Source organism: Protopterus annectens, chromosome 11.part0 (assembly GCF_019279795.1).
Source record: "Protopterus annectens isolate FY-2018-M chromosome 11.part0, PAN1.0, whole genome shotgun sequence".
In the NCBI taxonomy this organism is placed as follows: Eukaryota; Metazoa; Chordata; order Ceratodontiformes; family Protopteridae; genus Protopterus; species Protopterus annectens.
The window spans coordinates 770,777,370-770,792,242 of NC_056745.1; the positions used below are offsets into that span (position 1 = coordinate 770,777,370).

The window sequence follows — 14,873 nt, forward strand, 5'->3', positions numbered from 1 at the left end:
GGGCCTAAATGGCTAAGACTTTTTTTTATATAACTATAGGTAGGGGAGGTTAGGGAAGCTAAAGAAAAGTTTAAATTGTTCCCAAAAGAAAGATCAATCCAGAAACTATTTAATTGTACCCAAACTTCTGGGCCTAGAGACCTGCTCCCTAAGCAAATGAGCTGTAAACAAGATTTGGGGTAGCAGTGGTCAAAGTCTGACCTGGAAGAGATCATACACCATTTGTTGAGGAACAGAAGGAAACGACTTGAGATAACTGAATACAATGATATTGCAGGCTTTAAGTAAATACACAAGTATTACTGAAATTAACAGTAATTTATACGTGTGCAACAATGTAGTATATTCTTTGCTCTTATGTATGCACTTTCAGCACCAATACTTCATTAAGTTCTGACTTAATTTTGCTATCCTGTATGCAAATACAGCCATCAGATTAGTTGTGTCAATGTTCTCATCGCGAATTCATGTTTTACCATCATACATACACAGAACAGCCACAGTGTTAAAGTTGCTATGCATTTTTTTTTTGCATTGTAACTTTCTATCATGAATTTATGTGAAACCATCGTGTCCAAATTGCTCTGTAGATATGTATTACACATTTTGATCTGTGGAGCTTCTCCACAGGCCACTGTTCAAAATAGGCTCCTTTAAGTTAGATCATCCTGTTAAATACAAAAAATCTACAACTTTAAATTTTAATCTTAACATAGGACTTGCACAGTGAAGTGGTTTTAGCAACTTATAGCTGGTATAAATTGTAGTTCAGAAAGAACTCTAGGGGCAATCTAGGAAAGAAACTGTATTTGCACTCTTGGTAAAAATAATTCTCATACTGGGGAAGGAAACAAATGTGGCAGCAACAGTGATGCACCATAGCATGTGCTATGCAGACTTTCATTCAAGAATCCAAGGTTTTTCTGTACAGCAAAGCAAGTCACACACTGCTGGTGCCACACAAGGAAAGCTCAAATGGGCAACTCTAGAAGCATTACTTACACCCTTTTAAACATTACCTGTGCTGTGCTTTGAACAGTCTCATTTTGGTTCTGTAGACTCTGCTCCTTCGAAACTGCAAAGTAAAAAATTAAAGACAGTTTGAGATTTTAAAAATTACACCTTAAAATTCTGCTCATCTTCTGATTGCAAAACATTTCACATTTTGTAGTTTTCAATTCCCTTAAGTTCTTATTCTGTCAGAATTAAATCCCCACTGTCAACTGTCACATTTGAGAGAGGCAATCAGCTATGCAAATATGAAAAAGTGCCCAAACTAGCTGTTGCACAAGGCACCACTTTCTTCTCCAAAGTTATTACAACTTTTTTTGCACATATATGCAGTTTTGCCACACTTCACAGCAAAAAGCTAGCATTTGTCTCAGTCTATGTGATGAAAATGGTACTTGTGATGAAGCTTGATCTTTGAGCAAGTATATCTTCAGAAATTACCAAGACTGATGCCCAAATGTCCTGATTGCTCAATGTATACTTTTACCATTCAGCCAGCTCCTCATCCCATAATGCCCTACCTCGCTCAAAATCAAGAGAGAAAATTGTTTCATTAGTCAAAGTAGTACAACTGTATCTTAGAACTGGAAGTGTTAACGTAGATAAATGTTGCAGTACTTATTCACGTGACTTCCTGACTTGTGGGAGCACATTGCCAGCCTGAACACCACAGTCTAACCATCCTCCAGCCAGTGGACATCACAGCAAACCAACATATGGTTGCTGGGGTATAAAGAAAGCATTAGCACATGTCATCTTCATGTTTTTCTTGCCCAGCCTAAGGAGTCCAATGGTCCTGAGGTGCAGCACGATCTTCCCAGCCTTTACTACAAGACCAAATCCCTGACCTAAGGGGGAAAAGAAAGGTGTGGGGATGATAAATGGTATGACTGCACCCACACACTGGGAAAGGGTACTGTAGCACTGATCCTAAATATCCATAATTATGCTTAGTTACTTGTAGTCAACTGTAACACCAACATCCTACTCAATGCTGCAGTATTCTTGGGAAAACTTCCAGAACTTGTGTGTGGTTGAGACAAAAAGCTGTACAGGATGGCAGATGTGAACCGGTCTCCTGCCCTTGAACTGGACCCAAGATGGTAATGCTTGGTGAAGGTGTTGACAGAGGACCATGTGGATACCTCTGGAACAGCCTATGTGGGTATTCCTTTTAGAAAGGCAATAATGGTAGCTTTATGTCTGGTGCCATGTGCTCTAACCCTGCTAGGAAGCAGTCTGTATGACATAATTGAATGGTTAATTCCCAGAACCTCTAAGCGAGGTGAATAGAGTGAACATTTCTTTAAACATGCACTTTAACAAAATGTAAATCAAATTACATTAGTTGGCCAGCTACTAGAAGAAAAGTATGATTGCTTTCTACAGTATTTAACTGCATGTTGACGTAATGATGCAGCATGCAACTTTCTAGCAGCTGGCCAATGTCAATTGATGTCTTACATTTCAATAAAGTGCATGTTTGTCTACAGAAACATTATCTCTATTCCTCTCAGTGAATAAAAGGTTTGGGGAATTAACCATTCGATTATGGTGATAGACTTCCAGAGAGCTGCTCACCATGCCAGAAGTAGGAGGAGATGCAGTTTGTACACCATTAGGAAATAGTTTGCAACTAACCTTGTTTACCCTCTGCAAAATCTGACCTGTTTGGGAAGTTGGTCCTGTGGAGGTAAAATTGAAACTCTGTACATCCAGACACTGCAATATTACCCCCAGTTTTGGGGAGTTTGCAAGAACACTAAGAGAATGATAGTTTGACACTACTTTGGGCATAGAGAAACTGGCTTTCAGCGTGATAGTCGCTGAGGAATAATAAAAATGGCTCCTTGCACACAACAGCTCGACATACAGAAACATGCCTGACTGGAGTGCGAACTAAAAGGGCTGTTTTTCATGCCAGTTTAATAGGGGCTGAGGCTACCAGTACAAAGGGTGCCACAGTAAATTTTTTCAAGTACAAAATTTAAGTTGTGGGGAATAAGTTCCCTTCTGTGTAGCCTAAACTATAAAATCCCCCTTCAGAAATGATTTCATGTAGGGTGGGAATAAATCTGTGGAGAAACTGGGATGCACAGGACAGCAGAAGAATAAACCTTTATGCTAGAATAAGATATTCACCGTTTAGAGAGGAGAGGTATTCAAACATCTGCCTTAAATCTGCTTGGAGACCACCATTTACCTGTAAAGAAAAACCTTTCCATTTTGCTTACATGACTTTCTACAGTTTGTGAAAAAAGGTAGAAAACTAATGGATAAAAGTGAGTACGGTAAAGTGGACAGTCAAGGAACACAACCTTTCAGGCTGAGTCCTTTGAGTGTATGATAGAGCTCTTGAGAGTTAAAAGGTCTGACTGGTTGTAATGCCCCCACCCCCCACTGAGGTTAGAAGGGAGGAGTAATGCCAGGCCAGATGGGAGCAATTAGAGTCAGCTTTGGCCTGTGACCCCGACATTAGAAGTACTGTGGTGATGAGTATAGGTGGAAAGGCATACTGCAAGAGGTTTGCCCACTTAAGACTCCACTCTACATGACCCCAGCTGCTCGATTCTCCAGCAGCTTTTGCTGAACTGTTTTCTGCAGATGCAAAAAGCTCTCCGGTACTCCCCAACAGTGCATAAGGTCCAAAAAACTTCACCTTTTAGCAGCCATTCTGCAGGGAAAAAAAGTTTTGTACTCACCATAATGTTCTGTGTTTGTAGTCCATCTCACCCTTCATTCTTGTATATGGGCTTGGAGCCGATCCTCAGCTCAGACTCTGCCGATTATAAAGCTCAAAATCTCTAAGTTGGCTCGTGGCAAGGTAGGTATCCCATAATGCACTCATAAGACTCCCCAGATCTTGTTTGCTGTTTATAAAAATGACAAAGTAAGGTAGGGGATCGAGATCTCTGCAAAATCGGAGATCTAAGTGACGGGAATACCGGTAACAAGTCTCTTGACCGGCTCTGAGGTATGGATTCAGCTATCACCTCCATAACACTTGGGGCCGAAACTGGAAGGGTCTAGGTCAATAACCTCAACCAGCTCCAAACGCATAGGAGCTAGAGGCAGACAGCTCATCAATTTTGGCAATTTTCTCTGGAGGTCCTGATTTAGCAGTCAGTGTAGGAAAATGTCTTTTCGCAGACTTCACCTTCTCTTTTTTTAGAAGCGGGAGACCTGGAGTGAGAAGAGGAAGAGCTAGCTAAATCCTCCTCAAAGGAAGGTTTAATGAGACCTTTCGAGATCAGTTTGTTTTTCCTTTCCTGGAGAGCCCGGGTTCTAAAAGAATGGCAAAAGGTACATCTCTCCTGTAGAAGTATGGCTCCCAAGCAATAAACACAAATACTATGCCAGTCAGGGACATTTTTTTGCGAACATTTTATGCATTTTTTGAAACCCGAAGTTTTATGGTTTTTAGTTTCCTTAGACATACCACCACAACAGTCACAGACTAACGTAGAAAGATAATGGAAGGACAAGGTCCTCTAACTTAAACGGGCCTAGCCCTTAACAGAGAGGTAGGCGAGAGAGAAGTAAAGGCTAGAGTAGGTCCTAAATAAAAAAAAAATGGACCTATGCCCAAGAAAAATTTAGCTCTAACTAGCACACAGAAACAAAGTGATACCACTAAATAAGGCCAACACAACAATTTGCAATAAAACTTCAAAAAACACACTACTACAAGTTAGCTGTAAGCTATTAATATTAACTAAACTATGACAGTAAAAAAAAGAACGCTAAATATTTGAAGAAAATATTCAAACTTAGCCATGGCCAAGAAAGAGCACTTCTGAACTTGTAGACGCAGCAAACGAGATCTGGGGATTCTTACTAGTGCATTACGGGATACTTACCTTGCCACAAGCCACCTTAAAGACTTCAACCTTTGTAAATCGGCAGAGCAGGGGATCGGCTCCTAACCCATACGTAATAATGAAGGTGAGAGAGGACTACAGAACATGGAATGTTATGTTTAGGGACTGCCAGCAGATGACCATGGATCAAGATGCTACTAAAGTATTGCACATTTGTTAGGCAACCAACCAGAGATCCATGAGCAGCTTACACAGGGGGTATAAATACACACTTCCAGTTCATGTACGAGTGTGGTACTGGGTTCATATTTGAAGTAGTGCTGTGGCCATGACTACTGCACTCTTATTTTAGGCTGTGTTACTTTGCTTACCTACTCCAAATCCCTTGGATGTCAAAGTGTTCTACAATTGTTGTCAGGGTCAATGTTCCCTGGTAAGAGGAAGTGCAACATTGGACTGCTGCAAATACTCTTTACCATAGGATTTTCACACGACAGCAGCATTTTTTTTTTAAAGAACCACTGCAACTTTTCCCATATGTAGCTTAGCTGAGAGGATTCTAGTGCTAAAGGCCATGTAACCCCAGGGCCCCCAAGGAATTGCCTTGTAGTGTCAGTCTTATATTTGGAAATGAGACTGTCCTTGGATAGGAAAACCTTATGCTTAACTGAGTTTATGGCTACCCTCAAGAAGGTATCTGTTGATTCAGTGGATTTGATTTTCCTGTGTTCCTGGGCCAGAGGAATATGTAGGTAGGCATTCAAGTCAAAACTCATGCCCTTGGGAAAATAATGAGCACTCCCTCTGAAGTAGTAGTACTTGAATTTTGGTTAAACTAGAAAACTGTAGTGAAAGATCTACAAAAGGCCTCTAGGCACCCAATCCTAGGGACAAGAAGGCAGGTGTAAAACCCTAGGCCTCTTTTGGAGGCATACTAAAAAGACCATTTACATAGCTTTCAGAAGGGATGGAAGCAGCTTTTCATGCATTTCGGGGGAGTCTCCAGAAATGCAGGGTTCTCCCAAAACTGAAAAGCACAGCCCATCCTTATAATTTGCAAGATCCATTTGTCTCAAGTTGTCTTTCCAAAGACAGGAAAGTCTTCCTGGTAAGTGGAGGGGCTCGGGTTGTACTTTAAGGGGATGGAGGTGCTGTGGGAATTGTCACAGATGCTACTTAGGTGGGCTGGGATCCTTGAACCTCCAGCTCTGGAACGTTTGGTTTGTCACTTCCATTGTCTAGGCCTTCTCCCTTAGGTTGCCATTTTTTCATGTTTACGCAGAAGACTTGCAAGGATAATTCCTACTGAATTTGATACAAGACTGGCAAAACACAAAGATTTTAGTTTCCCTTACTTATCCAGTTTGTCACCACCTGCTCAGCTGATTGTTTAGAAGTCCTTGTTAAGGAGTTCAGATTTTTACCTGGTCAGAGGAGATTATCTCCAGCCAAGCACGTCTCAGTAACTGACTGGCAGCCACCCTGAATGACTCATCTAAAGCACAGTGACATTTGCCCAAGTGGATGGCCTGGAGGGTGACATTGCACAGGTCCCGAATATCAGTCGTTAGGCTCCTGTCTTGGGCCACCTCTGTGTTTTAATTTGTTCCTGCTTAAGAAGCTATTATAGCACCATAGCCATGGTAGTTAAAGGTCAAGTTCTCTTACCAAACCTGTCCAGCCATTTGCTTTTCCCATAGTTTGATATAGAGTTCTTGAATACATACTACCAGCTCCCTTTGTGGATTATGTAGACACTGCTGCCACTGGGTTTTGAGGTACTTGGGGACTACAGTACCATATATTAGCAGCCATATTTCCTAGTATCAAGGGGAAGAGAATCAGGGTGCAATGATATGCCTTCAGACAGACATGCACTGGAGAGACCAAAGGTCTAGGGATAGGAAGGTTCAGAAGCTTTATGTAACAAGTTTGAGCCTTAGAGAATCCCTTAAATACACAGCTAAAGGCTTCTTTAACTCCAAGTGTCACCACAAAGTAAACCCACAGGAGGCAAAGCTGAGAAGAGGGCATCACCTGAATCAGTCTTCACAAGTGCATGGGGGAAGTGTTATACAAGTTAAGTCCTCTTCATCCTCTGATTTTCAGGAATGCGAATCTCCCTTGAGGAACATTCCTTTTTCTATGGGATATTTTGGTGCAGAAGCATTTAGCAGGACAGGCTGCCTAGTCCATGAAGTCCCGGGCTAGCGTAAGTCCTACAAGAGACGTGGAACACTGAAGCAATGTGCCAAGACAGTAAAGGCTATGGAAAACCTGAAGGACTACTAGGTGTGTGTAGCCAGATCTTGAGTAAAGGGAAGGCCCTCAGGTCGCAGGAAGGTAGAACAGATTTCTACCTGGTTCACAGGAACATCCTCCCTTACAATAACCAAAGGGATACCTTCCTCACCCTTTATCACCACTATTCATTGTCAGAAGCTATGGCCTTGAACCTAACAGTTTGGAGTTTGGCTGTGAGGCATGGGCCCAAGTCAGTCTCCTCCAGAAGAGTCCTGCTATAGGACTCTAGCAAAACAGGCGACTGCAAAAGAGCCTCACCTTTTTTGATGCTACCTTTTTTCATGGCCCTGGACAAGTCTTCTATCTCAGATGTCCTTGCATCCTTATCTCCATGAACACTTAGCTAAACACCAAACAGGGGTCCATACAATATGCCGACACTAAAGAATATTCCGTTCACTTCTGCAATCAGCATTTCCTTGAAGCAGCCCAGTTCTCCCTCCAAATATGAAGGTGGGATCCCCAGCATCCAGAAAGGAAATCAAATCTACCCACAATGCTCCCAAGTATCTAATACCCTCTCCCACCTCCCATGAGAGGTGAGCAGGCCAGCATGTGGGTCATAGTCAAGGATCCATTTCTATACCAAGGGGCTAAGCTGGTGACCCATTTTTTATGCTCTTTGGTCAACTTGTTAACCAGGTAAGCCCACTACACAGTCCACTTTTCAAGGGTGAACTGGCAGCAACATCCAAGTGATTTGCGGCCACACAGGCAAATGAGGGCTAAGGGAATCAAATCCTTATTACAAGCGCTATACTCACACCCATAACCCTCTGAACTAATGGCAGGCTATGCACCCAATACCTTGTTGAAAACCAAGGATGCCAAAGACCAAATAGTATGCATTAGAAATTATGTTCCTCCTGAATGCACAAGTCTCTTCTGTGGACTTAGTGCTAACATGCCAAAATGCATCCAAATAACTTTAAAGAGCAGACGTAATCCACTACAAGGTGTCACCAGCTCTGGATGTATGCAGAGAAAGCTCTGGATGTATGGGGAAATAAATCCTTAACTAAGATCCAGGTGACCAGATCTTAGTTACAGTCTTGGGCTCCTGACAGACTGACATAGTATGATCATTCTAATCCTGGAGAGAAGTGGGACAGAGTTGCCCACACAGAACCCCATATGTTAAGAATGTAGAGATTACAATGTACGAGTGTGTGCGTGCGTGTGGGGGGATTCAGCCTTCAAGTACATGGAAGTGTGCACCTACACAGCATTACTGTGGCCCTCTGAGGTGACATGGATTGTTCAAACCTTTGCCTAGGTTCACACAAATCCAAAGTCCTTCACAGCCAGGATGGCTCCAGCCCCTGTGGTTCTAGGGACCCCCCACCATCACAAAGTATTGCAACTTAATGGCTGGCAGGCACAGGAGCAAAATGAACCTAGAAAAAACCTTGCAAGGCTGTAAAAAATCTGGATGCAATAGACTAGTCAAGTCCAGAAACACAACTCGCCCCCTTTGGTTTTGGAAGAAATACAAAAACTCCATCCCCTCAGTGGGGCAAGCATCTACACCACCTTTAATTGACTTCCCAATGGAGTTCTTTTCTGGAAGAATAGTGAAATTAAAATATGGCCAAAAAACCTATTTTCCTTTTATGACAGTTCTCCAGGACCATGGTCTTCTCAAAAGCAGTCACAGTCTCGAGTCAGGGATGTGGTAACAGGAATTACCCTCTCAAATAAGGCAGATAACACTGGGGGTGAGGTATCTCTTCACAATTCTTTGGCATAGACCCTCTCTTTTGTGGTTGTAAAGGTCTAGAAACTGCTGAGGTAAAGACAAAGGGATCTTGCATTCTCTAGAGGTGATGGTCTCCTGAGATCTTTTAACAGATCCTGGGCCAGCTATACCAAACACTCCACTCCCCAGAGAGACAAAATATCTTGATAAAGTTCCTCCTACAAAGACATCAGCCTATCACCCTGTCCAACAAGTTGAAGCTCCAGGAACACAAATGCAAAAATTAGTTGCATAATACACAGATCATGGTAAATTTCATGGAAGACAAAATTCACTGACATCCAAGTTGGTGCTTAGTGAGCATGTTCCTTGCTTAGTAAGAACTGTGACAATAATAGCATTTAAATTCCCTGAGCACAAATACAAGGGAGTACACATTTCTGCCACACTTTGCTAGTGCTCTAGACTCCTTGTCACATGGCAAACTACTGTAGCCTCTATGACCCAATAGCAAAATGATTAAACAAGGCTAACTTTTACAAAGCCAAACAGGCAGGGTTGGGATACTCTCAAGCTGTCCAGAGGGAATCTAACTACTGGCTCTAAGAGACAAGGCTCCTCAAGACTCTTGAGGGAAGTAATAGGGGCTTGAGGCCAGCCCAAGTTGCTACTCATCACTAAACAGCATCCATTATCCTTGTATGCCTCCCAGACACTGGCTTCAATATCTTAAGTCGTCACAGGAGCCAGAAGGAGAGGGATGAATACCACCCCCCCATAACCTTAGACCTGGATATGTGACAGAAAACTGGCAGGTGCAAGGGAAAAAAATAGAACTGAATCGCATACTAAAATGTTAAGTGGTGGGAAAACAGTTAGCAGGCTTCAAACGAGACTCTCTAATGGCATGTCCCCAAACATGCAGCTTAAGCTCCCAGCAGGCAAAAGCAACACCAACCCTGGTGTAGAATGACAAGATGGAACTTGCTTGACAGAGGCCTGGTACTCCACAGCCGACTGTAGCTGGTTTACCAGGTCCCATACATCACTAATCAGTGACTTAATGCATACTGGAAAGCTCTCCCAGATCAGACAATCCACAGGTTCAGCAAATATTCTGATAAGCAAAAGCGTCCATCTTTGGGTGTGCCCTCCTTAGAATGGAGGGTGCGACTACCCAATTCCTAAGGTCTTAAAAAAAAAAATACTCATGTCAAGCACTCTATTCAGGACATGTGGATGTAAGAGCAGTTTAACACGACCTACCTCAAGAAGCATGTGGCTTAAACATGCTTGCCAACTGCCTGCCTTTATGAAAAGGGATGTGACATACCAGGTGCTGTAAGGAACATTCTACAGACTTAGTTTTAGTTCTGCATGGTTTCAAACCAAGGTAAACTGCACCTTGCAGTATTTAAAACACAGCTAAACACCAAATAAAATAACAGTAGAAGTGTGACAGCTTTCTACCTAAAATGTAAAGTAGCTGTGTTGATTCTTTGGCACTTTTTAAAGGTGCCAGAGGTGCGCTCTTCCAAGACGATACAGGCAATACCAGAACAGGTCTTAGATGGTTACCCAAGTTTAAGCAGGCATATGCAAGGCTTTTAGTTACAGCAGGGATCAATACCAAACGTGTCTAAATGTTAGAAAATGTGGCCCCTCTGGGCATGTGCATGCTTATGTAGCCAGCTTACATCATGGAACACATCTTCATGGATGGAAGTATTCCATATATAGAACCTTACAATGCCAAATAATTTCTGAGGCTTAAAAATAACCAAAGACCCATCACAGAAGGTTCTCTGTTAAGTCATACTGTACACATCTACCCTAACATCCAATGTATGCACATAGTGTGCACGTACTGAGGTCCACTGGTACTTGTTAACCAGGGTACTGATCTATGTGGACCTTTTTCAGACTTGGACCAGCAGCACAGCTCTGTTTATGCAGCAAATGCTATTTCAATTATCAAAGTTCTAAAACTCATCTTAAATTTGCACTGGTTTGTCCCTTTGCTAAAAATGTTCACATTAGACTCTGTCTGTAATCAAAATGTTTGTTTTGACAGAATACTTCACTTTCAAGTTAACACATTCTTCAGGGTACATTTCCTTGCGCTAAGATTCTTACTACACAAGAATCCTGTGGTACTACAATAAAATGCAAGACAGTTTTGTACATTGTCAGCGGGCTGAGTGACACCCCCTTGAAGGATAGTCTTGGGTTAAGCCTCTCCACCTTTTCACAGCTCTTTCTAGGATATTCCTGTCCTCCAAGGGCAATGTATGCTGTAGTATTACGAATTCATATACACAAGCTCATCACTGCACCCACCGGTTTACTAACATGCCACAAAAGCTAACACCCACCTGACAAGTGAAAACTTGGCACCCTCAGCAAGATAAACAGGCCACAGTAACTTGGTCATGATTATTCGGTTCAAATTTAAACTGTTCAGAAACTGAAAAGTATTATGGGTACACTATGAAATTACCGACATTCAATGCCAAGTAGCAGACTATCCTGCTGTGCTGAGCTGTCCATCTTAGGACTATTGGCATTATGCAGAGCCTACCACTGCATCGGCAGACAAGAAAATTAAGATTCTTATTCCAGGTGCTAATCTGCCTGGACAATAATCCATGCATGAAATCTCTGATGCAAGACGTAAAGGTAGTGGCAAGTAATGCAGATACTTTTTGGAACATCCACAGAGGTTCCTCACAAAGAATAAAGGGCTGAGTAACATGTCCTACACAGACCACCTCAAGCCCATATCCCTATATTCTGTCTCCTACAGTCCAAGGGGAGATCTATGCCTGGCATACAAGGCTTTGTCAGACTACCTTGATGAATCTCCTGCATATCCACAAAAACAGCACAAGAATTAACCATTCTAAAGACTTAAACCTTCCCTGCGATATAAATTGGACCTGCTAGATAGGCATGTATCCCAGAAAGTTCCCCTTCTCTAGAAGAGGGTCCCCCCCATCCATGTGAAGAATAGCTCCTCCTTAACCCAAGCCAAGTGTAACTTGGGCAACTGGATCCCCAGTTTGACACCTAGGTCTCCAACGGACACAAGCAGGCTGTAAATGGTTCAATGCCCACACCACTACTTGTAAAATGTTTCATCTCCCAAACACCTTACACTTAAAGGGTATGAGATCTTGGCAGATTGGGATGCATGGGTAGGCGTAAAAGGGTCTTTGTGGTCATTAGCCTAATACATATGAATGCATGAAATTTGTCAGATACTGAAACGTAAAACACTGGGTGGGACAGAGCTCTCTTGGTATGCAGCAGAGCAAGAAAAGTACAGTTGTGTACACTTACCATAAATGTAGATGTGGGTGTATTCACTGTTGCAGTCATCACATTCGAGTTACCTGCCTGGAAGTAGCCCTCAGTTGGCCTGAATACCATAGTCTTAGGATTTCTGAGAACACTGTTGTTTCTTCCATGACATCAGGTCATCAGGGGTATAAAACATGCAGCCGACATCATTACATCAGTATTTCTTGCCCCAGATGTCAGGTGCCCCCAAAACATGGAGCAATTACATGGTAAAGAACACCCCCAGCAAAAAGCAAATAAGCACGATACAAGATATGCCAAACAAACAAGTTAGGTAGAAGTAAAGTCAGGGGGCTGGAGGGAAGGTAATCAGGACTGCAACAGTGAATATACTCTAACATCTACATTTGTTATGTGTACACAACTTACTATGTTCGTGTTTCACTGTTGCAGTCATCACATTTAGGTTGATTCCCAAAGCTGAGGAAGGGTGGAGTTAGTTAAGAAGCATTAGGGCTGGCAACAAGCCCTGTAAGACAGCTGTGGCAAATCCAGCTCTGAATTTAGAAAAGACGAAATTGTGGACAGAGCTCCAGGTTGCAGCTTCCAGAATGTCCCTGGTAGGGACTCCCCTGAGAAATGCTGTAGAGGTTGATGAAGCCCTAGTGGAATGCGTTCTGATCCCCTGTGGGGGTAGTTTTCCCCATATTTGTAGCAGAAATGGATGCAGTGTGCTATCCATTTAGAAATGGTATGCATTGAAATGGCCTTGCCCTCTGCCCCTGCAGCAAAGCTGACTAGCAGCTGGTCAGATTTTCTGAAAAGCTTAGTCCTGTCCAGATAGAACCTGAGCTGCCTGTGCATGTCCAGGGAGTGCAGGATCCTTTCCCCTTTATTCTGAAGATTAGGGAAGAAAGTTGGCAAATTAATGGATTGGTTTAAAGCCACACTAGATATTACCTTGGGCATAAATGTGTTAGTCCGGAGGGAAACCTTGTCTGCATGGAAGATGATGAAAAGTTCCACGGCCATAACGGCCTGCAATTCAGGCACTCCACTTGCTGAAGTGATGGCTAGAATTAAAGTTGTTTTCCATGAGAGGAATTTAACTCCTGCTGTGGTGGCAGGTTTAGAGGGAGGAAGCGTGAACTTTTCCAATACAAATTTAAGGTCCCATGCAGGAGTGGAAGCTCTCCTGGGGGGGGGGGGGTCTTAAATTTTTGGCTCCTCTCAGGAACAGTTTGGCCAGAGAATGAGAGAAAAAGGGGTGGCTCAGTATTGACCTGAGATGGCAGTGGCATGAATCTTAACGAAAGAAAAGGATAGGCCTTTGTGGAGCATTTCTGTTAAGTAATCCAGTACATAAGGTAAGGTAAGGATGGCACAGTTGTGTCCATCCCCTGAGACTGGCTCCAGGAGCTGTATGTTTTCCACTTTTTCGAATAGGATTTTCAAGTACTAGGCCGCCTTGCCTCAAGGATGACATCCAGCACCTGCTTACTGAGATTTGCTGGTGAAGAACTTAGGGGATGAGCCAGGCTGCTAGGTTCAGGGTCTGTAGCCGAAGGTGCAAAATCTGGCCCTCCTGCTGGGACAGCAAGGAAGTGGGTTGAGGCAGGTACCACGGTGGCACTACTGTCAGACTGCACAAAATAGGATACCAGTGCTTGTGTGGCCAGTCTGGTGCAATCAGGATTGTCCTTGGTGTGTCCCGTTTGATCTTCAGTAGAATATTTGAAAGGAGGGGGGGGGCATAGATTGAGAGGTTTTCCCAGGTAAAGGACAGGGCATCCACTTTCCAAGCTTGGCTGTGGGGAGGCCTGGTGCAGTATTTGTGCAATTGATAGTTCTGAGGGTAAGCAAAGAGGTCCACTTCTGGTGCCACCCATCTGTTCCTCAAAAGTGTGAATATTTTGGGTTCCAGTTTCCACTTGTGTGGGTCCATGAGAATCCTGCTTAGGTTGCCTGCCAGTGAATTTGGCTTGCCTGGCAGGAATTCAGCTTGCAGGTGCACTTGGTTGCTCAAAGCTGTGTTCCACAGAGCCATGGTATTCTGCAGAGTGGGTAGGAAAGAGTTCCCCCCGCTGATGTACCACAACTGTGGTGTTCTCACTTTACACATAGCTGTTCTTTAAGAATAAAGCCTTTGATGGCCGTCTGAGCATTCTGTACAGCTAACATTTCTTTTTGATTGATATGCAGGTGCATTTGCTTTGGGGTCCATTTGCCTTGAATGCACTGTCCTGCCATGTCAGCCCCCCATGCATAGTCTGATGCATCTGTTAGGGTTTGGGTGGCAGGGGGAAGTCCCTTGTTGTGATAGCATGCCTCTGCCCACCAAAAATCTCTGTCCTTAGGCAAGGAATCATTGTTTGCAGGTCCTGAAAATATTGACACCAGAGACTTTAAGCACCATTGAAGTTTCCTCATATGCAGTCTTGTATACGGAATTAGTAAAATGCAACAGGCCATGAACCCTAGGGCTTGCAGTATTTTTCTTGCAGATAGCTGCGTTTTGGTGGCCAGTAGATTGAAGCAGTTTGTCAAATACATTTTTTTTTTTTTTTTGGAGTGAGGAATGCCATCTGGGAAGTTGTGTTCAAGCTTGCTACCAGGAATACAATCTGTTAGCTGGGTACCAGATGCAATTTCTTTTAGTTGATGGTGCACCCCAATGAAGTTAGAAGTCTCTCTACAAATGTCAGATGTTGTAGTAGCAATTCCTGACTGTCCGC

At 43.1% G+C, this 14,873-nt stretch overlaps 1 protein-coding gene across 1 annotated transcript in view; it reads right to left on the minus strand.

Moving 5' to 3' along the window:
* Nucleotides 1-653: 653 nt before the first annotated feature.
* CAPRIN2 (caprin family member 2) overlaps nucleotides 654-14,873 on the minus strand; it is a 1,868,571-nt gene continuing 1,854,351 nt past the window's right edge. Inside the window, exons 13-14 of the mRNA XM_044087251.1 lie at nucleotides 1,020-1,075; nucleotides 654-668 (exon numbers count right to left, since the gene is read on the minus strand). Coding sequence (XP_043943186.1) covers nucleotides 654-668; nucleotides 1,020-1,075 — 71 coding nt within the window. The remainder of the gene's footprint in view (nucleotides 669-1,019; nucleotides 1,076-14,873) is intronic.